General features: G+C 40.3%; 1 protein-coding gene across 1 annotated transcript in view; it reads left to right on the forward strand.

The window, feature by feature from the left end:
• The window catches only part of PHEX (phosphate regulating endopeptidase X-linked), a gene marked incomplete at both ends in the record, with an annotated part of 96231 nt that overhangs the window by 13890 nt on the left and 56355 nt on the right, over nucleotides 1-25986 (forward strand). The window contains 7 exons of the mRNA XM_082277732.1: nucleotides 7648-7734; nucleotides 8779-9005; nucleotides 12148-12216; nucleotides 12782-12898; nucleotides 16435-16518; nucleotides 16829-16974; nucleotides 23715-23808. Of these exons, the coding sequence (XP_082133858.1) occupies nucleotides 7648-7734; nucleotides 8779-9005; nucleotides 12148-12216; nucleotides 12782-12898; nucleotides 16435-16518; nucleotides 16829-16974; nucleotides 23715-23808 (824 nt within the window). The remainder of the gene's footprint in view (nucleotides 1-7647; nucleotides 7735-8778; nucleotides 9006-12147; nucleotides 12217-12781; nucleotides 12899-16434; nucleotides 16519-16828; nucleotides 16975-23714; nucleotides 23809-25986) is intronic.

Consider the following 25986-nt stretch of genomic DNA (forward strand, 5'->3'; position numbering starts at 1 on the left):
CAGATTTTCTTCTTTGACTGTTTTGTGACCTGGAATGTTGCAGTCTAAATAAATTCTTATTTTCATGTATCAAGACAAGAATGTTACCATTGATAGAGTGATCTCAGCAGTCTTGTGTATAATTTTGTATGCTGTGGCCAGTGTTTATATTTTGGGGTAGAACACTGTGCCCCTTGTAGGCACAATGAAACTTACCACTGCCAGCTCTCCTTCACTTTGGGCTCTGAAAAAAAGGAATTGGAAAGCAGATACTCTAAATGAATGTCAGCTGGCCCCAAACCATTCTGAAATGCTCACTCTTGGAATGTGTAAGCTTGCATTACTTAAGACTGTACATTTGTCTAGCTGTGATTTCTGTAATAGCACTGTGGCTCTAAAGTTTTTTTGTGTGCTGTTTGGCACCCTGGCCAAATCTTTGCTCTGTGAACCATACTGACCTTGATTTTTCAAACTCTCAGCACACTGGATTTAAGGAGAGGGCAATGCCTTCATGACATAGTTGAAGTGCTAAGACAACCCCAGTGGCACAAGTGCAGTTGGATACTTGTGTTTTAGAGGTTACTTTTCAGGAACTCTTTTGCCATAGTTCTTAAATGTGAAGAAAATATAGGAATTAAGGGTTAGAAATTCTTAAGGAGGACTAGATAAATCATAATTATCTTATAGTTCAGGGACATCAGGGAATGACATTCTGCACACATGTTGTGTGTTTGGTTTGATTGCTAAACTCCAACCAAGGTTTGAGAAGGTTTTTTTCTACATTTCAGTGGTAATTCTTCACAGAACATCCTTAAAAGAGCCTGTTGCTGGCATCAGAGGATCTTCTGCAGATTTCCAAAACATAACTTGGGTTTTGTCTCTTCACAGAGGTAGCACATAATAGTGCTAAGTTAGGGAGGAAACAAAGCTTGTCACTGATAGCTGGAGATGGGAACAGCTCTTTTAATTATTCTTCTCATTAGTTTAGAAACTCAGTCCTTATAGCTGTAGTACACAGTGAGGGGAGGGTGACAAGCAGAGTCTTTATTGCTCAAGTATTGAAAGAGAAATTCTCTGTCATCGGGTATTTGCAAATAAACCTGCTGAATATGTAGGCCCTTGGACTGCTTTCTGAGTCTGATCCCAAAAAAAATGCATTACAAGCTGCTTTCAGTTTAGTGCTGAGCATCATCTGGGCAATGCCTAGCAACTCCTACTGTCTCTGAAATTAAAGGGACTGAGGGGCATTCACTGTCTCCAAAGGATCAAGCTCTTTGAGTGTGCAGATCAAGTTCAGCAAGCTTTATACTCATAAAGGAGCATTATTCCAACCAGTAGGACTCTGACATGAATTAGATAAGGAGCAATCTGTGGCTCACTTTCTTTATCTGTAACAATGGATAATGGCTGTGTCTCCTTGGTCTGTCACGTCTAAGAGTGCTTTGAGATCTGTATCCTAAATGTATAGAGTGCAATTCCAGGAGTAACCATTAGATTATTTCTTATGGCCTTTTTTGTGTCACAGACAATTACATTACCCATTTAATGCAGCTCAGTAGCTTGCACTGGGATAAAACATAATTGACTTTGGGCTAAAGTTTATCTCCCAAAAAAGCATGAAGTCTTGAAAATATTAAGAGGTAGAAAAGCCACTATCTCCTCTGGTTGCTGGTTCCAATGGTTGATCACTGTCACTGCTGAATTTGTCTTCATCATTCAACAGTTGGCTTTCTTTGTGCCTTTTTTCAATAGTCTAAAGACCTCTCTGGCACCAAGCATTTTCTCAAGGTGCTTTGATATTGTGATCCCATCACCCTTTCACATCTCTTGTGAGAAAAATCATGTTCCCTCATTGCATGCTTTTTTGTCCCTGTCTTCTATTTCTCAAGCCACACCCTCCAAAGGAAACAAACCCAATTGTTTTGCTATTTTTCTGCCCTCTGTCCAACTGTCCAACATTGTTTTTACAATGCAGAAAGCTGAAGGGCAGGCTGTGTTCCAGTCTGTCTCACCAGCCTGTGAGATCTTACACACTAAGATCATCTCCCCACTTTGATACTTCTCTGGCTTTGCAGTGCAAGACTGCTGTCTGTTCTAGCATTGCCCTGGGAGTTCATGCTGAATTATTTGTCTGCTTTTAGTTTTTTCACTCCTCCACGGTTACAGCTTTCCAGGAAATGGGATGTCTCTTGGGGTTCTTGTATAATTTTTGTTTTGTTTACAGTCCAAGCATATTCCCTGGGGGATATTTGCACATGGAGTTGTTTTTCTTCAGGACAGAAAGCATTATAATATATTTGAGATCATTGTCCGATATCACCATGCAAACACTTGAGCTTTCATTTTCCACATAGAGCAAATGTTTCTAAAAGGATAAGGACAAAAACTAGTGGAAAAAATGCTACCGTCTTTACTAGCACAATATATTCTCCATATCTAGGGTTGTAAAGTGCACAGAAAAATTTTATTTTTCTCACTAGGATAGGAAATAAGCCTCATGAATAACATAGTATTTCTCAGGAGTTCAACACAAATATATATATATAAACCTGTCTGATAGGGTACAGTATACATACAATCTGATCAGGACACCGATAAATTGAATCAATATTTCTCATCTGAATAAATGGTGTGCATGTTTCTTTTCCCTGCAAATCTTGCTTTAGAATCCTTTTTCGTGCACTCCAAGTCAGAAGAAGGAAAGGTACAGGATTTCTTGGTGCCATAAATAAAATACGGTGGTTGAAAACCAAAGTGAAGCTGTGCAAGGCAGACAGCTGGAAAATCAACAAGGGCTGGAAATGGAAAGTAAGATTAAAGGTAACACTTAGCCACAAGACTATCCTTAGCAGCTTCAGAATAGTATGCAGTTAAATAAACACACATGCAAAGCTTCCTTTGTAATGTGCCTTGCTCTCACTTTTAACAGCAGATGATTGCTGTTTACTTGAGGGTAGTGAACCACAGGAAGCTGGCCTCTTTTAGCCCTCTTGCCCTGAAAAAGAGGCAACTCAATATAAACTCTCTTCCTTCCCTTCCCAGCTCCCCACCCCCAGCTGTGGCTTTTTTTCCTTGACTGTATATCTGAGCATCTCCAGTTGAGGCAAGTGAAGATCACTCCCAGCTATGGAGTGTTTTTTTGCTGGTGATGCCGAGTCTTTGTGTTTTATATGAGAGTAAGGGCATGCAATGATGCAAACATGCCTGACCTGGGGTGACAGAAGTCCAAGAACTTTGACTGCAATGGGAACATCTGCACTCTCAGCTCCTTGGTAGAAGAAAGTGAATGATGAAGCCGTTTGCAGCCTCAGGAAGTTGAGGATATCGTGAACACCTTTTGACAGTTTCTGTCTGTGCAAGAGGTGGCTGCTTAATGAGATGAGTTATGTTACTACAGCACTGTGGAGTGGAACTGCCAGTAGGTTTTGACACTTGCCATAACTAAGTTTTATGTGAAGGGAAACATAAATCTTGCATCTGGGCATCCATGAGGTGCTGAGGTTAGTGATAGAGGCCAAGATCTTTTTTTTAACCCAAAGAGAATGACTTTGGAAATAATTTCAAAGTGAAGAAAGTGAAAAATGTAACTGAAAAAGAGCTATTTTGCTAAAAAAGCCATTCAGACATGTACTTGATATTTGGCTAAGGAAATGGGATCCAAACTGTATATTCAGCTGGCTTGAGCTATGCTGGTTCACTTTGCTTGTCCTGGTGATTTTTGGTTATGATATTCTGCTTTGCAGGCAGGCCAGTGGTATAACTCAGTAGCAGCAATAAATTGTTAAATTTTGGTTAATGTTAATAACGATTCTATGCTTTTATAGATGGCTGGAAAGCAGCTTAGATTGTGGGGGTTTTTTAACCTTTGCAGCTAGATTGCTATTCTATGTCTGGTGCTGTATCGTTCATTTGAGAGCTGAAAAATGAGCTATTAATTTAAGGGTATTTTTTCAATATTGTTGGAGTGATATGTATTTCCTAATCTGATCAAAACTATTTATTCCTAAAAATTCTTCTGTAGAGGTAAATATTTGGTGTCCTAAAATGGAAGATTGCTTTACAGAATTAGAACTTTTAATTTGAAACAAGAAAACTGAGTTTAAAAAAAAAAAAAAAGGAAGAAAGAAAGCAAGCTCCAAGAACAAGCTCAGTGTCCGTCTCAGTGCTAAGTGAGCTGTTTTAGTCAAAATGTTGGTAGCCCTGATCTGCCTAACTACGTCAAAGTTCAAGGAGACTGTGCTTAAGGAAAGCCTATTAGACTGAACTTCTCAGTGGATTTGTATGAATACACACAATCCCTTAGTGAGGTGTGAGAGTTGGAGCTTGGAAAGACAAAGTAAGGAACTAAACAGCAAATCTGTGGTATCTTATGAGGCTCAACATTAACTGAGCTTTGGTGGTCTTTCTCTTCCTATCCCTTGAAAGACCACATAGATTTTGCTTACATTTTGGTGTCAAAAGAGAAAATATCTGAGACTATTACAGTTTTTCAAGATGGAAAGACAGTCTTCCCAGACAGCTATAGTTCAGGTGAATTTTTTCAGAGGGGCTGAATTTGCTTTCTGTATGTCACTGGCTGGCATTTCTCTGCTGTAGATGAGAGCCTGAAATCCATGTCATGTGTCAGGAGATTAAGCACTGTTCAGAGAGTGTGGGATGGCCCTGGGGCAGGTTTGTTCAGCTTGCAGAGTCCTGGAAGAGCAGAGACTGAGCTGCTGCCCTCCCAAAAGCAGCCCTGTAGAGAGCAGTGTGCATCGACCCACACAAACAGATATGCTCTGTGCAGCCTGGGTTTCTCAGAGCCTGCAGCTGCGGCCAGGCGACTCACAGGACCCAATATTGCTTATTTAAAGAGAGCTTGCTGGGCCTACATTGATTTCAATCACAGTAGTGACTTTCTTTCCATGAATAAGCAACCTCTAGACAGACCAATTGATTACGTATATCTTTGATCAGTATGCTGTGCTTCTTTCCTTTTGTTGCTATTCTTGCCTTTTCTTGCTGTTTGTCTTTAAGAATTTAGATACTCAAGGACATGTAAAATCCATATGTATTTGTGAGCTAAATAAGAAGCAAATTTCTAAATCTTGTATTTGGATTTTATACTAGCTAATGTATAAATCATGTGGATGTGAGCAGTGCTCCAGGTTTGAGCTTCTAAATCTTTCTGAAAACTTGAGGTTAAGGCTGAGAAGCCTCCATAGCCTAAAGAGTATCCATGGATTGCATCCCCTATTTCAGTGTCCACAGGATTCAACCATCTTACTAAGTCTTTCATGTTTAATCACTGGATTTTATGTTATCAGAACCCAGAATTGTCTTAAAAGAATTCTGAGCAAGTTGGCAACATCTACCCCACCTCCCTCTCTGCAATAGTGAAGGGAGTGTTACATCTTCATTCTGTCACAGAATGAGATGGTTTGATGGGAAAACACCAGGGCTGATTTTAACACAATTTGATGCAGGTGTATCTCTAGGGTTGATTTTATTGGCTCTTATTTGTTTCTCTCTTGAGCTTTAGCCACTGGATTTTATTAGCTTCAATTTCATGGTTGTACAGCTCACTGGCAAAGACAGAAATTATTGTAATGACTTTAATGGGAGGGTAGGTTTTCATCCTTAGTTTTATGGAGGCATCATTTATAATTTCTTTTAAAATGCCATTTAAAATATGTGAACAGGTCTGATTATGCTGCTAAGAATTGTGCGCACTGAACATATACGTTGATGGTTGGCATTATATTGTATTTAACAAATTGGGAAATATTTGAGGATTTGAAATCAAAGCTATCCTCTCCAGAAGTATTTTAAGGGAAAAATCTTATTCATAATTAAATGGGAATGATCTCATTAAATCTCTATAAGGATCTAAGCAAAAGAATTGGGCAATGGGTGGGGTTTTTATTTTTGTTTTTTTGTTTAAGGAGAAAAGGGATTGGAGGGAGAGAACAAGTGGCATTTGCTTATCACTATGGTATTCCTTGAGTAGTAAACAGTTTGAGGTCTGCATTATGGTCCCGAGTGCTCACATGAGTTCAGGTGGGGAATACCTAAAAGGCTGGTTCCTCAGGGTGCTCTGGAAATTTTGGGAAATAAGTGCCTTAAAATTCTGCCTCAAGCAGTGAGCTCCTAATACTGAGAGAAGCTGTGCAAACCCAGGCTGTTCTCAGCTGTAGAACCGAGCAGTCCCATCCAGCTTTTGCCTCCCAGGAGAGGAGGCACTGTAGGGTGGACTCCAGAAAGCTGCTGGATAGAGCAGGGCTGGAGAGTGAGCAGCTGCCACCCGTTTGCAGGAGGGTGCTGCTTTTGGATGGCAGTACCACCACCTCTTCAGTACTCTGCATGTCCCCAGCCAGTCCTGGCAGAGGAATAATGTTGCATTGACCCTGATCCAGCTCTGCGTGGGAGCTGTTTGGTCTTGCCATGGCTGGTGTTATGAAGTCTCAGTGGTTCTCTGCAGGCCTCTGGGACTCTTGTGTTCCTCTTTGTTCCCCCTTTTGTGTGGGGAATGCTTCTTAGCACAATTGCACTGTGCTGCCTTTGCTCATTTGAAACCCAGAGCACTGGGTGGTATTAAGGTACGGAGAAGGGAGCCTTGAATTTTTCAAGGCTTTTTAGCCCTGGCTGAGCACACAACAGGAGGGACTTGATGCCAGCAAAGCCACTCTTTCCAGTGGTCCCTGTAACAATAAGGTGGTGCTGTGCAGGATCGGCTTGGGTTTTGCAATACCAGGTGAGGTCCAACAGAGCTTGCCAGCCCTGTTCCTGTGCTGTGCTCAAGAGCTATCCTCCTTCTCTTGGCTGTGGAAGTGCTCGTGCTGTGCAGCACCTGAGCTGACAGATCTCTCTGAAACTCAGCTGCCTCTGCATTTAACCACAGTACTTTGTATCTGCAGCTGCATCATGCCTGATTTACAGCTTGGATAGAACAATTGAAGGCAGCTGGGAGGGGACTGCTGAGATTCAGATGTGCTTTGCATGCTATTTCCTTTCCATGACATAATGTGAGGAATGCAAGGAATGTACAGAGATGACAGCTTAGAAAGGTTAGTCTGGCTTTCAGGCACCGAGGATGTTTACACCTATAGTGTGAAGTGAGGATGAGTGTGTGTACAGAGTGCAGCTTTACAAACAGTAGTTGGACACTTGGCTTTCTGTGTCACTAACAAGGCTGAGATTGTGTGTGTTTGACTGACAGTGGGGCAGTTCTCTGCTGCTTCCTTTCAGCAGCACCAGAGCTGGCAAAAGTGAACACCAGTGGTCTTGCTCCTGAGATCCTGTAACCTTCTCCGTTAGGTCCTGTTTTCGTAATGTACCAGCACCAGAAGCTGAGCCACTTGAAAAAATTCCTGGCTCCCTGCCCTGTGTGCTGGTTGCCACCCTCACCCCATGACTGCCTGTCCCCTCAGTTTGCTGAGGGTAGCTGGTTGTGAGCACAAGTAATAAGCTGCATCTGTCATTTGGCTTTAAGTTAGTTCTCTGAAAAAAATAAAAAATCCTTCTCTGTTGGGGATTGAAAAAGGTGCAGGTATGTCTGTGCTACTGCTTAAGAAAATATACATGGAGCCTCATACTTAATTAAACAAGTGCTATGATTAAACCAAATGCTGAAACATGCAAACAGTGTCTACATTTTCCAAAGTATTGAAAAAAAAATTGTTTTTTCAGCCTTGCTAGAGAAACCCATCAGCAAAAGACGAGACAGTGAAGCTGTACAGAAGGCCAAGATCCTTTACGCATCCTGCATGAATGAGAGTAAGTGGATTGATTTGAGAAGGAAATAGATGCATTCCCTGCATTTCTAAAGGCAGGCTTTTTATCTCTGTGCAGAGCTCTGTGAAGCTCTGTGCAGATGCTTGGATTTTGCTGATATGGATTCAACTGAATGCAGAGGGTCTTTTACACATTTCTAAAGCTGGCTATTGAGACTGAGGTACACCCAGGCAAAAGAAGTCAGTTTTAGAGAAACCTCTGCTTGTCAGAACTGTGAAGAGATATTTATCTGTGCAAAAGGATGTTAAACTGTGCCCCAGGGTTGTGAGGTTAGTGCCTGGGGTTAATAATTCAGAGGAACCCTCTGATGAAATTCTCATACTGATACTTTCAAGAGTTGCTCATCATCTTCTACATTTCTCTAAATCTGTTTAATCAAAACACTACACCAGGGCTGGGTATAGACAGTCCTGGACTCTTTAGCTTAGGTATCTTCATGTCAAGCATGTTAGCCACATTTGCAGAGTGCTTTTCCTTAGCTTGTAAATGCTGCTGTAAGGCAAAGTACACTAGTTTGGGACACATCACTACCCTTAGGCAGCTGCACAGGTGAAAGAAGTATTGGGAGTCCCCTTGTCCTTCTGACTCTTTCAGGCTTTTTTCCTGCACAGTTTTCTTCCAACATGGCCCAAGTCTGACTGCCAGCAATTGAGACAGCCTGCTCCTCAGCCTTGGTGCCCAGATGCTGCCACTCCTGCTTTGATTATGAACAATAACCCCCCTCCCCCAAAACAGTGAAGTTTCTATGCTAGTTCCTAATCAAGGAGTGGGTTTTTAAAATTTACTTAATTCCAGCCTTTGCCTTTTTTTGAAAGGCGCTGACTTGCCTCTCTTATTCTTGATACAGATAAACAGGGTTGGACTTCTATGCTGCTGTGCTCACAGGCAGAGCAGAGGCTTTGGGTTTCAACTATTGTGATTGCCTTGCCTGGAAATCAATCGATGCCAATAAATCTTTGTCTTATGTAGCTGCTGCTGGGCTTAAATTGTCTGGAATGTAATTGTTGTCACACTTTGACATTTCAGATAAAATTGAAAAAGCTGATGTGAAACCTCTGTTAAGTATACTGAAGCATTCACCTTTCCGTTGGCCTGTGTTGGAATCCAATATTGGACCTGAAGGGCTGTGGTCAGAAAGGAGGTTCAGCTTAGTCCAAGCCTTGGCAACTCTTCGTGGCCAATACAGTAGCTCTGTCTTCATCCGTTTGTACGTGGCTGCTGATGACAAAATCTCCAATCGCTATATCCTGAAGGTACAGTATAGCATATCTAATAGGTGTTTGATGGTCTCTTTCTTTAAAACATCTTTACATGCCAAATGTTTACACTTGATTGTTGCTGTTATTATCTGCTGGCTTACAGTTGTACGTAGGGGCCAATTTATGGGAATGTAGAAGCCACTAGCAACCACATGCTATTGAAAAGTATTTCTGTACAGGTTATTTTCTTCTTTCAAATGGAAAAAAAACCCATAAAAATGGTCCCATTAGACCAATAGCCAGGGTCTATGTGCATGAGAATAAGAGGTCAGTATCTAATTCTGTGTGCTGTTTATGACTCATTGGTTGCATGAAGAATGCTTTTTGTCTGGGAGGATGAAAAATGGTCCATCGCTAGCAGATATTTTGAACTTGAGCTCTTTTTCTTGAGTTGGAAACACTTAATCTGGTGCTTATACAGCACCTTACCACACAGATATTTCCCAAGTGCTTTTAAACATGAAATAGAGAATTTACCTTTTTCCTGAAATGCTGTTGCTTTTACACCAAAACATTACCCGTTTGCTAACAGCGCACGGCATTACACAACAGTTTAGTAAGAAAAAGACCCAAGGAACGTTGTCTCCCTGTAGTCTGACAAAACTCCAGATGAAGTTGTATAACTGTGCAAGACTGAGTGCCTGGGCCAAATGCACTGTTGTTTAAGAACTTCAGATGAGTAGCCAGAGCAGACCCTCCCTCCATGGCTACAAGGAAATAGTTTATGAAGGCAAGAGATAAGGAAGAAATAAGAAAGTTATGATGGCATTCATCACAGCAAAATAGGGTCTATGATCCTTATTTTGCTAGCATCTTGGCTAGCTGTAGGAATGTAGCCAAGAATACATTGTATTTAGGGACTGTGGTGGTACTGGAGTGGATGTCAGTTCTAAGTCAATTCTTCCATATTTCTTTTCACTGCAGCATTTAACTGGTATAAAGTTGAAGGGTAACTTTCCCCTATCTGTAGGACACTTTCCTGGATGGTCAACAGCAGATCAACAGTTTGCTGTATCAAAGATGTCATTCTGCTAAGATGCTGTTCAGAACCTGTCACATTTTCTTCAACTGGAGACTCGCTTGAAAGAACTGAAGCAGTAGAATCAGAGAGATGTTTAGTGAGGTATCTCCTGTCACAATATTTCAGTTCAAGCCACCTGTCAGCAAATGGCTGGACAGGGACACCCTCACTGCTACTCTCTTGGAAATGATATATGACCAGCATTACCTTCACTTGCTATGCTTAGCAGCACCTAAGAATTAAGTATCTAAATAACTGAAGCACTACATGTTATGAATAACATATTGTTCCGTAGGGTATTCTGATGTTAATTTGATTAGGACCTTGATCTGCAGAATGCATCAGCCAGTGCCCTACTTTGTCCATGTTTTAATGAATTCCCGGGGTGTAGATGTACCACAGGGTATTTCAATCTGCTTGTGAAAATGGCTTTATTACAAAATTCTTTTTGTTCAGCATTGCAAAATCACCAATGGATCATAAAAGAGGTGGAAACTCCAAATAAAACTTTGTTCAGCATTCAACATTATATATTTTTTTTCCATGAGTGCTGAAGCAGTTGGTTAACTTTTTTGTTTATTTCTCATATTTCTGCTCTCTTGGTTTAATGTGTTGTCAACTCTAATTCTTAAGACATGGGAATTTAGAGGAACATTTAATGTAACAGTCACAGAATTGAAATTCATCAAATAATCTGAAGTCGTCTATTGCAAAGACACATGTAGAAAAACATAAGAGTACATTCTTTTTGCATCATTGTGCTGAGAAAAGAAAGTTTTTCAAAGAATGAGAGTTGTACTGAGCATCACAATTACTCCTTTTTGAAGATGGTTTGTTTTATTTGTTTGTAGTATATTTTAAAGGTTGTGAACATCAGCTAGTAGAGAGAAAGATTATATTTATTCATTCACTTTAAGTTTTATTCATTTGTTACATTTTTATAAATGTAGAAAATGTGAAATATAAATCACTTAACCTAAAGGATTTAGACTAGAAAGGACTTATGTGAAATTGTATGAATAAATACAGTCTATCTTCAGTAGATTTATCTTTAGAAACAATTGCAGCATCAAACCAAAAATGTTACATCAAAGCAGTTGTTTCTGCTCCAATCAGTGTCTTATTCAGAATTTGGAAGCTGGTTAAATGAAGTTTTTAGCTTTGTCTTCCATACCCTAATCTAACTTGATCACATTGAGAAGTTCTGGGAAATCTCAATTCCCAGTAATTATTATAAAATATATGCTGTGTAGTGAGTTCTTCCTGGTTAGGAATTTGAAACAGCATGCAAATATTCCCATGTAGATGTTTCACTCAAAACTCTTAATGCAGATCTCAAATTTTCAGGCCTAATTCCAATATTAGGGTGGCTGTAGATTGGCAAATCTGATCCATGTTTAGATGGAAAAGATAAGCGAAGGTCAGAGATCCATCTGGACTACCAGACACCTTTAGCTAAAGTACTGGAGACATAACAATATCCTGTGCAAGCAATCCTGGCTGGTATCCAGTTCAGTTTCAGTTCATTTGCTCAAAAGACTGAATACAGCACACAATGCTGGTCTAGGGTGGAGCTCAAAAGTGTAACCTCAGTTTCAGTCAAGAAAACCTAACGATGCCTCCCAGATAGAGAGCAGCTCACATGCTCCAGCACCTCAGGGGCACTTGGTGCATACACTAGGCTGGTGTGGTCCCAAGCTGACTCTTAGGCCTCTGAAATAGGCATAGGATGGATACATGGTCATCAGCACCAATGGTTTGATCCTGTAGACCCAGTCCTTTTGTGTTTCCTACTTGCTGATGTAGCTGTTTTAACCATATAAATCACACCTGTGATTCTTTTCTTTAGGCGGCTTAGATACTGCAGGGGGCATCTGTGGCTCCCCAGATCATAGTAATGTGATTTAATTAATACCTGTCAGCGCAGCATAACATTTTTCTGTTGTTTTGAAATCCTGTGCAACTCAGACTGGTGCAGTATTTTATGTATTAGGCATTTGCACACATCTACCATAATTGCCAGAAAAACATGAACCCTCCCAAAGTTACTTATCAGTTTACCTTTGAATCTGATGAATTTAGCTGTTAAATGTTACTACTTGGTTTTTTTAACAGCTTGACCAAGCAAGTCTCTCTCTGGCATCTCGAGAGGATTACCTAGAAAATACCACAGAAGCCAAATCTGTAAGTATTATTGGCTGGAAAATAGAGTCACCATTTTCCCCCTCATCTTTTTTCATTGTTGTTTTGTTTTGTTGAGCTCCAGACTGAGAATGGGTTGTGCTTTGTTTGGATTTGGGTTTTGCAGGGTATCTATCAGAAAACACCACTTCTATCACAAACACTCTTGCAAAGCTTCCTAAATGAAGCTTGCACTTGTATACAAGTACTTCTGTCCCATGGTGGTTACTGTATTAGTTGGCCTAAAATTCAGGTGTACATTCATACACATTGTCTAATCCATTTGTAAGAGCTGAAAGTTGTCAGTCTAATCCAGAATGGCCTTTTGCATTTCCTGAGATTTGTGCTCCCTGAACCACAGCAGGTATCTCTGCCTGTCACGCACTGTGTTTTTACAGTGTTATTTCTCCTTTTTAACTTGCTTGGCACTCAAGGTAAGGAAAGTACAACCTTGGTTCCTAAGGTGTGAAGGTATTATACTCCTAGAGCTGGGCATTTCTGGTCTACTGCTACAACTCTGCTCAAGAGCAACTCCTGTTTTCATTTCACTCTTTCTGTTTCTTTACAGTACCGAGATGCCTTTTTGCAGTTCATGGTTGATACAGCAGTGCTTCTGGGTGCAAACGCCTCCCGAGCTGAATCGGATATGAAATCAGTTCTAAGACTGGAAGTTAAAATAGCAGAGGTTGGTAATCTAATATAATCTTTTCTCAAAAGGGAAAGCCCTTATGTCAACAACATTAGCAATAGGGATTTTAAAAGCAGAAGGAGAGGAGCAGATCCTGATGAGGAAAGGATGAATAATATTTCTCCCTTAGTTAATTGTTAAACTGTAAATTTTATTCTCAGGGGAAAACCTTAGCCAAATACCCTTGGTGTTTTAAATTTGTCTCGGTTTTGGAGACGAAACTTCAGGAGAAAACACTCCGGAGGGTCTCCTCTGAAGGGAAAAGGGCCTCCCCCTTTCCTCCACCAATAAGCCAAGTGGGTCACAGCAAGTGGAAATGGCAAAAAACAAACTGTTTATTAACACCAAACAAAAACAGGGTAGAACAGGATAAAAAAACCCCGTCAAAATACAACAAATTCCCAGAGAGGGAACAGACATGCGGGCTTGGACCAGCCGGGGCCACCCTGCGGGCCCACCGGGGCTGCCCCACAGGCTCCCCAGACTGGTGAGGAGGGAAGGGAGGCAGTGAGGCAAGGGGAAGGGAAGGGAAAAAAGAACAAGACAAACCAACAGAACATTTTTCCTGCTAGTGGAACACAAAGAACCCCAAAGAGCAGCACAGCGCTCCCCCCCCCGAGCCCCCCGGGTCCACCTTAAAGGCAGAGCATCCTTGGGCATTGAGTGGATGGTTAAGGAATAAAGTGGCTTCATAACGTCACCCCAGGACAAAATTGTAATGTCAGCCAGGCTCACCAGTGGCAAGCCTGGGGGTGGCATGGCAATGTTTAAGGGATGGTGTATTAGTGAGGTCCTTTGGTCTCCCATCTCAGTGGAGGTGGGGGATGGAGATCCATATGGCAGCAGAGATACAGGGATTGTTGATATGTTAGAAACTGTGGAAGCACCTGAGAAGGGTCCCATAGGAGTTAGGGCTTATCCTCCTGAAAAGGTGATGAAGTCAATATCCCAGCTGAAGTGCATCTACACCAATTCACTGGTACCCACTTGGCAGCTGAAAAAATATTACATAGCTCAAGACCTTACACGTATTTTCCAACCTAAGTGATTCTATAATTTTGAAGCTGTGTGGAATCTGAGCTCCTGCTGTGCACCTGTGTCGTGGATCTATTACCCTGTTGTTTAACAGCAGACTGGGCTGATTCTTTGCAGAACAGTCTAAAAGCAATGCAAGACTGAGGTGGGATATTGGAGCTTGGTGGTGAGGGAGTGGTGTTTACAGTAGCACCACCCTTAGCTCCTGAAGTGTTTTCGTGGGGTAGTCTGGGAGAGTGGATGAAAAACTCATGAGTTTTAATTTAGAGGATCAGCTGAATTTAGTAAAGCTAAGCATATTTAAATCTGGTACTTGGTTCTGACATTTACTTGGTGACATTTTTGCTCCCTTGTGGTGTTTAATTTATGCCTTGGGATTATTGCAGATTGAAGGAGTGTTTTTGCTTCTCTATATCCCTGTTTCAGTATGGCTACTACAGGAATCCCACTCATGGGTGCTGCAAGTTCATTATCATTTCAACCTCTACTAAAACTAGGGAGAAGGGTTGGCCTCAGTGTTGGGAAACCACCAAAAGTAAGGGTACAGGCTTGATGCTGGTTTGCAGAACTGCCAGCTGAGCTGAGTATTCCTTCATATTTGCAAGGAAAGAAGCTATCCCTGTGAAATGCTGGTCTCTGTTAGCAGAGAAGCCTGTTGTGTTGCACAGGACAGGCAATGCAGTAGATGACTTTTATCTGGGTTCTGCTGTTGCAGTCTAAAGGATGCTTCTTAATGGCATGTTTGTACATAAGTGAGGGCCACCCACAACAGAAGCCAATCAATGTTTCCATCTCTCTGCTGAAAGGGATGAAATTTTGTCAAACGTCTAAGCTAAGTCCAATATTAATTTTTAGTTACTTAGCATGGATGGACTAATGTGCAAATACTTCCTTGTGACCTGGTAGACTTGAAAAACAGTAAATATTTCTTCTGTTTATCAGTGATGGCATGAGAAGATGCATCCTTAGCTCTAGTAGCTCTAATGCTTTGCCTAACAGGTGTCTTACAGAGCATTAATCCACAAAGTATGTCAGTGAAGCTGCCGTATAAGATGACATGGATCATGTAATAACTCTCAGGATCTGTAATGCACATCGTTATGCAACAAACCATTCTTGCTTATGGTTTCTTTTAGTAAGAATAATCCTCCTAATATCTGTTCAGATATTAGGCATGAGTCAATGGACATGCCTTGTTGCATAAATATAATGTACCTAATGATTATGTATATAAACATTTTACCGTGATGGAGGTAGTCCTGTTTGTCACTGGAGGTTTTACTGTATCCTGTGTTCCTCTGCAATTTTTTAAGTAAGTGTATGTAATGGAGAACTTCTGTGCTCAGGAAGAGGCAGCAAGAATACTTTGGATATAGGAAGGAGTGGCATGCTTTGAGAGAGGTTGTTGTGTACAAGGAAGATTTTTATTAGGTTTGAATCACTGGAGAAAGTTTTGAGAGAAAGGGAGTAAATGGGTTCAAGAAGAGTTAAAGATTTGTCAAATAAATGAAATTTGCAGAAAGGGAGAAGAAAGTAATTTTTTTTTCCTGTGTGGCTTGAGCAATAGTAAAACCACAGACACTTACTGGAGAATTTTGGTTGGAGAAGTTCCAGCTGTCTGGTTAGTCTGGCGTCAATCCCTGTCCTTTAGACTGCATAGCATACAGACAGTGGTACAGGATTTACCTTAGAGCAGGGCTGGAATTGCCACTGGGAATTTTTGTTTCTCTTGAACACTGAGAAAATTTTGAGCTGTACCTTGTACTTGGTTTGTTTTTCTATTATGAACCATAGGGCCATCTTGGAGTCTGGGTGTCCTTCTCATCAGTTATAAAAGGATTTGCTTCATATTTAGGGTTTCTTTTGCTGTATCCTTGGACACTGCAGAGGAACTTGAGATCCAGCTCCTCTGGTCACCCAGATGAAAGGCCTAGTTGTGGAATGCTTTAATTCATGCCTGGCCTATATACCCAGGTTTCATGCTATGGAAATCAGAGTGAAGGGGTGAAATGAGGAGTGTGTATCTGGCTCTTCCCCCAGGTGGAATAAGACTGTAGCAGGAACATGTTTAAATCCAAGACATGAGATGCACTTCAGTTTATGAAGGTGCACCTATCTCAGATTTGATGTATTAAACCTGAAGGTGGCTTCTACTTGATAGGAAGGGATGAATAGGTATTAATCATCAATGTGTACTTTTATCTCTTATGAATTAACATGTCTTTCCTTAGCATAATCAGAGCCAAATCATCTGATATGTCCAAAGAACACATGCAGCTCATTAAATTTTCCAATAATAAGTTAAACTTAAAAGGAACTATCTTCCATTTCTTCCAGTTTAATGCAATCCTCAGAAAGGGAAGTTAATGCCATAAATGCTTGGAAAACAGGTGGTGAGATATTTCTGCACAGGGATTATGAAGGACGGTAATGACGCAAGAGTCCCTGCAAGATAAACCTTGTTTTGATGGTTTTGTGGTTTTTTTTCTCTTCACCAGATCATGATTCCATATGAAAATCGAACAAGTGAGGTGATGTACAATAAAATGAACATATCGGAGCTTAGTGCCATGATTCCACAGGTTGGTTGGGGATAACTGAAAAATTATTCTTTTAATATCTGATCTGTATAATTAAAACAGTCTTTAGTGTTCAGAGCAGCATGTTAAAGGAGTATCATAAGGAATGTGTGTGCTCATTTACAGTATATGTTCTTTTAAATACAGTTCCAACTTTAATGAGGATTGAAAACATATGTAATGACAAAGTGCAGTAATTTCTAAGTTCGTAATAAGTAAAGCTTTGAAACCATTAGTTTTAAAGGTACAACTTAGTTCATAAATCATCTCTCTTCATAATCTGCTTTAACCAGCCTTCTCTTTGTCATTGCAGTTTGACTGGCTGGGATACATCAAGAAGGTGATTGACACCAAACTCTATCCTGAGCTTAAAGATATAGGTCCTTCAGAAAATGTGATTGTCCGTGTTCCCCAGTACTTCAAAGATTTATTCAGGATACTAGAAAATGAAAGGAAAAAGTAAGGATCCTATGATGGTTTCACCCACACTTATAAGTGATGCCATGAAGATTTTTTGCCTTTTCTTTTATACCCCTGTTATACCTTTTTACAACTTCTGTATTCTTAGTGCTTTTTGCCTACATTCTTGGACTTGTTTGTCAAGCTGGGAGACTAAACATTTTAGAAGCTTTGTAGGTAGAGGATAGTGTGCCCCAGACCCCAAGGTCCTCTCCAGAACACATTCTGTAACCTAAGACAGAACCATCCAGGGGAAGGTTCCTTGGGGAGGGGGGCTCACTCAAGCCTCTCACTGGGGAATCTTTGATAGAATTGCTAATTAATGAGACCTATAATATTATACCAGATCTTTTGGGGGTGTGCATTGCAGTGGGCACTGAGGTGCAGTTGACCTGGACGTAGTGCACCTAAGGATCCTTAAAATAAATACCAAGGTAAAATCCCTTTTTCCCTTCTAGAGTGTTTGACTCTTGATTTTAAGACCAGGAAAAGGCATCATAAGGGTACATCAAATGCTGGGCTTTTTCTATTTTTTTTTTTTTTAATGAGTTTCAGCTATTCTTGGAATCAAGTCTCTAGGCAAACAGTCTGTTTGGTTTTGCCTGAATGAGGATTTAGATATTACCTTGTGCACAGCAGGATAATTTTCAGTTTCAACACCTTTGTTCTATGGATAATACAGGTTGCAGTAAAGCTGCTCTTTCCAGATGCATTCAGCATCTCTAACTTGTATAGTGTCTTGTATCTTGTGAAATCCTTTACACCTGCAGGACATAATTGTAAAATGCAGGTAGCTTTGATTAAACATGGTAGATGTGCTTTTCAAAGGGAAGCAAGAGAGTTTTGGGCAGCGATGAAAAAGTGACATCCCATTTGAAACATCCTTACTGATGACATCTAAGGGATTTCTGTGATAATTTGTTCTCTGAGACATGTTGCTGAAATTTAAAATAAATATTGTTAAGCTGTTGTCTCCAAATATCAATCTTTGCTGATTGTACAGTATGGCCACAACCAAATGTATTTCAGGAAAAAAAAAGACAAAGATTTTTCTTATATTGTCGCTCTGTCTCTAGTGATGGAATGCTTACATTAATTCATAGTACCTTTAAAAATAGCACACAAATCAAACAATAAGAAAAAGAAAATTTACTGATTTGCTTACAGATCATCAAATATCCTTTCCTTGTAAAATTCAGATAAATAGCATTAGTGCCACCAATTTTAATCTACTGAGGAAAGACTTTTAAATTGTTTGAGCTGTCCATGCTTTCTAACTCAAAGTTAGTTACATCAGTGGGGATAAATGTAGGATTTAGAGGTTGCATATTTAGCAAGATGACAGGGAATTAGTTATTCCCTGCCTACAAATACACTTACATGCAAATGTATTATGTAACTATAGAGTAAATACCTGGAGACTTTTTCCATCAGTTTCTTATTCAGGGAAAATCTAAATATTCAAGAGAAGTTAAGCCAGCCTGTGTGTCATGGCAGAAGGAGGCTGGAGTAATGACCAGAAATAATTGCAATGCCTGTCTTTAGCAAAGCTCAAGACCAGGTTTCCGCCCTCACAGGCTGGGGGGAGAGGGTGAGCAAAAGCAGTTCCAGTATATTCACACTGCATATGTTAGAGGTGCTAACGGCTTAGGCATTTTCTGCCCGGTCTTATCCTAAGAAAATTGCATCATAAAATGTTATAAATGGCAAATAGTGCTAAACTGAACCCAAGCAGGCTTCAAATTCTTGTGTGTAAAATGTATCCAAACAGCCCAGGCATGATAACCAAGATCATGTTTATCTCTAGGTGATTATGTTCATTATTTAAAATGTCAGAGTCTGCTCCAGAGGTAACCTTGCTATCTGGCCTGAGAAAATTAGGAGATCATCTTAGTGTGAACTCCTAACAATGAGGTCTCAATATTCCCTTGTAGGGTGAACCCTGAAAACTTAACAAGGATATTTTCTTTTAGGTAATCTCATTTGTCATTCTCCATATGATATTTTAAAGGTTTAGTTAATATAAGCAACATGAATTTAATTTGTTACTGTAAGTATCTAGACCAATCAAATTCCTAGAAAAGCATTTCAAAATTTTAGATTTGCTTCAGTGTTCATAATGTGAATTGTCTTCTCATCATTTCAAGAGATGGAGTGTCATAAGGAAAAGCAGGTACTTTCACCAAGTCCATATTCTTTTCAGTTACAAGGCTATCCCTAAATTATACTTTTATTCCAGTGCCTTGTGTGTCCTCTTCCTCAATGAGTACCCTGCTAGCCTGGGTATTGTTCAAAATGTCACAAAAAGATGGCTCATGCCCCAGTATTTCACCCAGTGAATGGGTAAAGTATTTAATGAAGTTTGTTTGAGGTGGAAAAAAGAATGGAGTGAAAATTAAGTCTGGCTACAGAAGCAGTTCTCTGTGTTGGAGGTGGCAAGTTGTATGGACTCACAATCCTTGTGTTGAAAATTTCTCCCTCAGAGAACCTGCTGAGCAATCTTGAATTGTGAAATCTTTCACAGGGCAATGTTACTAGAAAAGGGCACATTGACATGTGTAGCGTGAATTTAGCAGAATTTTACTTAACTGCATGTAATCAAGTTACTGTGTGGTGCTTGAAATAGGTGCAGCAGTGTGGTTCAGAGGTTGGTCTGAAGTCCCCAGGCCAGAGCACTGCTGTGACTCCAACCCAGGAGCTGGGCTCTCCACAGGGAGCTGCCCATGAAGCTCAGCAACCAGCCTGCAGGAGTTTCCATCAGCTCTGGGATAGCTAGCCTAAGTCATGTCAGGTGCTGAAGTAAGTCAAACCTTCATAACAGGTCTTCAGGGATTCCTTCAGCTTTTTGGTGTACCAATCAATTTTTAATGGGGTTTATCTCTATTACAGGAAAAAGAGGTGTATGTATGTAGCTGTGATGTAAACGAGCAATGGCAGAGCTCCAGTACAGCTGTGCCATGTGAGGGGGCAGAGAGAACTGTGCTGGCACCAATTATTATATATTTTATATATATCCTTTATATATATCCCTTCCCTGTTACCTGTGTGCTGGTGCTTTATGTGAGCCATAAATAGGATACCCTAAATTGCATCCTTTCTGGAGATCTTTGCAGCTGTTGAAAGAAGCAGCTTTATCATTCTCATAGATCTCTGAATGGATAGTTGGTTTCATAGAACCATAGAATGGTTTGGATTGGAAGGGATGCTATAGATTATTTAGTTTCAACACCCTTCCCACAGGCAGGGACATCTTGCAGTAGACCAAGTTGCTCAGAGCCCCGTTGTGATGATCCATCCTTAAGGGCAAGGCCAGCCTGGCCTTGAACACTTTTAGGGATGGGGCATCCACAGCTTCTCTGGACAACCTGTTCAGTGCCTCATCTCCCTCACAGTAAAGAATTTTCTCCTAACAGCTGATAAATCTATCCTTTTTCAGTCTAAAGCCAGTCCCCTTGTCCTATCACTATATGTTCTTGTAAAATGTCCCTCTCCAACTTTCTTGTAGGCCCCTTTTCCTTTGTCTTACCTTCCCATATCTGTGCAGTATGGGACTATTAATTGAGAAGAACTCTAATTCATATAGCATATGAAGAATTTCCTTTAGAGATGGATGGAGGCACTAGATCCCTTTTCTGGTCTTAGTCTGACTCTGAAAAATTAGAGAAGTTACAATAATTTGTCTTGAACTAGTGCCTCTAGCAATAGAGGCAAGTTTTTCTGTACTTTTAATTTGATTCGTGACTCAATTCTGAATACAATTTTCAAACAGATCTAAAATTTGTGAAAGAGATCTTTTTCTTAGAACGTCAATTAATTTGTCCACCTATCTCATATTAAATCTGTCCTCTTTAATTGCTACCATGTCTGTTGATTAAAATATTGCGAGCTCACAGAATTTTACATGAGCAACCTACTTTATTCTCAGACAGGGCAGAAAGTACTTTAGTAAATATTCATAAGCACTGGTATAATTTTAACTGTCCCAGCAAACAAGCTCTCTACCACTTCCTTTGGGAATGTGTGTCACAATAAGGGTCATACTGGTTAAAAGTGAGCCTACACTTTCTGTAACAGGCATTTGGAAGTTAAAATAGAGTGTACTCTTCTGAAAGGTTACAACAACAAATATTCCAGTCTCATCAAAAGAGCAGAGAAGATTTTTAGGTTTTATTTGTGTGCTGGATTTTGCTCCATGTGTAGAGATTAACTTCTCTGAGCCTCAGTGAACTTATTTGTGAAACTGCAAGGAAAATCACCCCGAGACCTGCATTGTAGTAACTTTATAGGCAAAAAGTACAGTTTTTAAGCAAACTGAAGATCACCAAATGATTTGAAGTTTGCATAGTTAGCCCAAAATGTAAAATAATCATCCCCCAAATAGGTAAACAAATTCAGATAAATTTCTATTTTATTTTGTTTTGAAAAACAAACTAAAGCACACTGCCCTTCAAACATGCAACAATAAACCCCCTCAACCTCTCCACTTGTTGCCCACCCCCCATTAAAAAACATTCAAGGGGAACCTCCCTTTTGTTTAATGCTGTGTGGATTCTGTTGTGGTTACAATCTGGAATTATTACTGTCTCATCAGACAGCTTGGTTTTAGTGTGTGTCAGCCTTTTCCTTCCCAAATTAAAACAATCCTCAATTAATTATGAGATATTTCCCGCAACTGTTGTCTGCCTTCATTACTTATACCTGACACAAACATTTCTGAATTCTTGTTGATATTATTGTCTTTCAATAAGTCACCTTTTTGAGACCCAGCCTTTAGAAATTACAGTCTTTCATTCACTACCAGTTTGAGAGAGTTTCCCCAACTCAAATGTAAGGACAAACATCGCTGTGTGAGAACAAGAAGTACACAGAAGAGAGAATCGATTTTTTTTTTTTTTGTGGTGATTAAGTACCAAATTGTAATACATAATTGGTGTGTGATGGTGATCTATTTAGCTAAGGTTTTTTACCTAAGGCTTTTGATTGAAATCAAATCTTTAACCTTTTAATCTGTGAGATTTGCATAAATTCTGCAGAAGTTGCTACAGCTGGATACTCTTCAGCTCTGCTGAAATACCTGAGGCAGATTGTTGTGAGGTTTCTGGAATTTGAGTCATTTACCAAAACAATGAGAGCTGAGTGCTTTTAGGGTGCTTCACTGGCCATTGAGTGAGAAAATTCCACATTGTCAAAAACTTACTAAGGGAAAAATCTGAACTTTCTGGCATTTCTTAGGTTGAAATGAATTTTAAATGATCCTAAACATTATCTTAAAATGGTGTGGTTATCTAAGCAGAGCTAACTATTTTGGCTTTTGTAACATGTACTGTCTTATAAATGTACATTATCCATGCTAAAAAAGCTTTTTCAGATATGTTTTATGATTATTGTGGGCATTTAGGTGCACTATAGAATATATCTGTGTACTAAAAGAGGGAATATACCCAGTGTGAGAGATGCAACAGCGCATCTTGAGTTGAAGGCTTTGTGTGGGTGGGCTGGAGCTTGGTTAGAGGCAAAACTGAAGTCATGTCTCAAGCAGATGCTGCTGTCAAGACAGCGTGCCCACGAAGTGTGTTTCCAAGCTGTTATGATTCAGAAGAGGGAACTGTGTCTCTGAGTGAAGCTAATGGAGTGACACTGTAGCAACAGCTGCATTGCCCCACACTTATGGCAATGAGAGATTGCAGAAATGGGATTGTTAGAGATGGGGGAGTTGTTTGGATTGTCCATAACAGCATCTTCGGTTGCAAAGAAGCAATTTTCCTAACTATGGAGAAGACTGTGGCCTGCCAAAAATGTTATCTATATCCCAGTGGGGAGCAAATAACATTTGAATATCCATAGCTTTGAAGCAATGACTATCCTTGAAAAATAAGTCATGTATAAAAGAAGATGAGAATAATATGTTTAGGCCATTTTTGGACTTGTTTTGTGACTGTTGGAAGTTGAATTGCATATTTCAGAATGCACCTTTAGCTCATACAGCCACTGTTGAACATGGAGAGAGATCAATCTAGGCTGGATAAATCCTCCAGTCAGGTGCCCAAAGTTTTTGAAAAGGGGCATGGATGTCAGATCTCCTGGGAATTTTAAACAACCTCTTTCCAGATCTCTCAGCCTCAATTCTTATAAGATTTTTGTTACTGAGACTTCACTGTTGGTATTTCAATTATCCATCTGACAAAATAGGAACAGTAATACTTTAATAACTTTGTGAATAGTAGAAGTTTTCAAAGCATATTGATAACTTCTAATGAAATATACAAATATGAGATAATGAGAGTGTATATGGGATGGACTGTTACCTATTCTGTTACCATTTATGTGCCCTACTAATGAGGGGAGATAACATTCACTTTGATCTACAAAAGAAAAACCAGTTAATCTCTGGATAGAGCTTTGATGCAACTATTATGATAACACAGTTCTTGCCACTTCTAAGGAAAATGAAAGCTGCCTTTTGGAAAAAAACCATTTGGAAAAAAATGACATACTAGGTAATGAACCTGTTATAAATAATCCCTAGAAGATGGTTCTTATGGGGCAAGTATATATTAAGTGGCTGCAATCATACAGATTCTCCTGTGTGATTGGGATTTATCAATTTGGCCATCACTCATTAATTTTTAAGGTGAAATTTCCACCATTCAGGTAAAATGTTTGTAGAGATATTTCTGTGAGTGCTTTGTGGTACATCATATGTGTTTACATGTCTGATAAAAATATGCTTGATTTAACAGGACTCTTGCCAACTACCTTGTGTGGAGGATGGTTTATTCAAGGTTATTCAACCTCAGTAGACGTTTTCAGTATCGGTGGCTGGAATTTTCTCGGGTAAGTTATGCTTCCATAGCATTTACAAGGGTCGTAGTGTTGACACTTTTGGTTTCCCTTATAGTTGCTTATACCTTTGCAAAACTAAATGTTCTCCATGCTGGATGAATTTTCTAAATAAACTTTTTTCTTATTGAAGACTCCCTCTAAAACAATAGACATACATATTTTTGTATGTGACACTAAGACATCTATATGACACTAAGAAAGAAAAGTCTTTTAGGTGATGTTAAAGAGGTTTTGAAATCTCCCCTTTAAAAACCTTTTGCAGCAACTTGAAAGTTGGAATGTTTTTGAATTAGGTTGTGTGAGCTGTGACCTGCAGGCCAAATCCTTTTGGCCAAAATCTAAACTTTTTGAGAAAACCTACTGCTTGCTCTTGTGTGAATACAGCTCTAGTAAAACAGTAGTCTAGGATTTCACTTTTTTAAAGCTTGCTCAAAGCTCTCCCATGCTCTGATGCCAGCATTACATGAGCTCTAGCACATCAATACACCAGCCATTTCCACAGAGAAGATGATCAGGTACCTTCCAGCTTGGCATTACAGAAGAACCAGAAAACTGCTTCAAGCTGTGAGAGCAGAACTAAATTATCTGCAGAGTAATATGGGCATTTATATAAAACACATACATTCGATTAGGTGAACCCTGAATAGAAAGCCACTTTGGTAATCCTGGAGGCAGTGTGAGGGCTCCTTAAATAAAGGGTTCAACTGAAATTGAATGGTGCTTTGTCTTGTGTCTAAGCCACTTTGGATGGTGAACTTTATTTGCCATTATGAAAACTGGCTGACAACAGGAGGCTGGCATGGTGCTGGGAGTGATGTGGTGCAGGAGGTGTGTGTGTTCTGTCCTCCCTGGTGAGGCATGCAGGTGACTTATTATAGAACCTATACTGTTTTTCCATGAGTAATCCTGGCATAGTTCTGAGTTGATCACATACCTAAAAATAAACTCCAGTAGCTTGATGGAAACTACACAGGAAAGGCAGTTTCTTATACTTCTGAGATCATATTCAAAATAGTCTTGTTAAAGATGCTGTTATCTTCATGTAAAATATGAGAAACTGGCTGTCAGAACCACAGTGACAAGTTTGTAGGTGTCCCCTCCTGGGACATTCCTTGTAGTTAGGTAAAATGATGCTGGTTATCAGCCAGCCTGCAGCATGATACTGAGTTACATTGAGTTATATAATGGCCAGAAAAAATCCTGAAAGGAAACGCTAAGCTTTGGATAGTGTGCATTTTAAGATGGTAATGGGCTACTGTCACTTCTCTGGGACACAGAAGCTTAGGGAGAAATCTAACTCAAAGTGATTCAGTGCTTATTAATAATCTTATCAAGGTTGTCACAGAATTACAGAATGGGTCTGGTTGGAAGGGACCAAAGTGTGGCTATCTGGTTCAACCTCCCTGCTCAAGCAGGGCCATCCCCAGAGCACATGGCAGCGGATTCCTTCATCCTTGTTTCCCTCCACTGGATCTGCTCTAGGAACTCAGTGTGCTTCTTGTCCTGAGGAGCCCAGAACTGGACACAGCACTCCAAACACACCTCACTGAGGCTGAGTAGCAGGGCAGGATCCCCTCCCTGACGTGCTGGCAGTGCTGTTCCTAATGCACCCCAGGATTCATTGGTGTTCCTGGCCCCCAGGGCACTGCTGGCTCATGGACAGCTCGCTGTCCACCAGGAGCCCCAGGTCCCTCTCCTCAGAGCTGCTTTCCAGCAGGTCGGCCCCCAGCCTGTGCTGGTGCCTGGGGCTGTTCTTGCCCAGGTGCAGGACCCTGCATTTGCCCTGGCTGAGTTTCAGAGCGTTCCTCTGCCCATCTCTCCAGCCTGTCAAGGCCCTTCTGAAGGGCTGCACAGCTCTTGGGGGTATCGGCCACTCCTCCCAGCTTTGTGCCGTCAGTGAACTCGCTGAGGAGGCCTCTGCCCCTTCCTCCAAGTAGTTGATAAATAAGTTAAACAATACTGGCCATGTAGATGGCTGTGAAAGACTTACAGCACAGTAAAAGCAGTGAATCAGCAACTCATTCCTATTATCTACCCCTGGGACCTGGAGATGGAGAGTTAGTTAAGTGAAGTAAACAGCAGTTGCTAATAGTTAATACGTAAAGTTAAGTGAAGTAAACAGCTCAGTGGAACAGATTTCACAGGTCAATAGAAAGGACATGAGGAATG

The sequence above is a fragment of the Coloeus monedula genome, assembly GCF_965178545.1.
Source record: "Coloeus monedula genome assembly, chromosome: 3".
Lineage (NCBI taxonomy): Eukaryota > Metazoa > Chordata > Aves > Passeriformes > Corvidae > Coloeus > Coloeus monedula.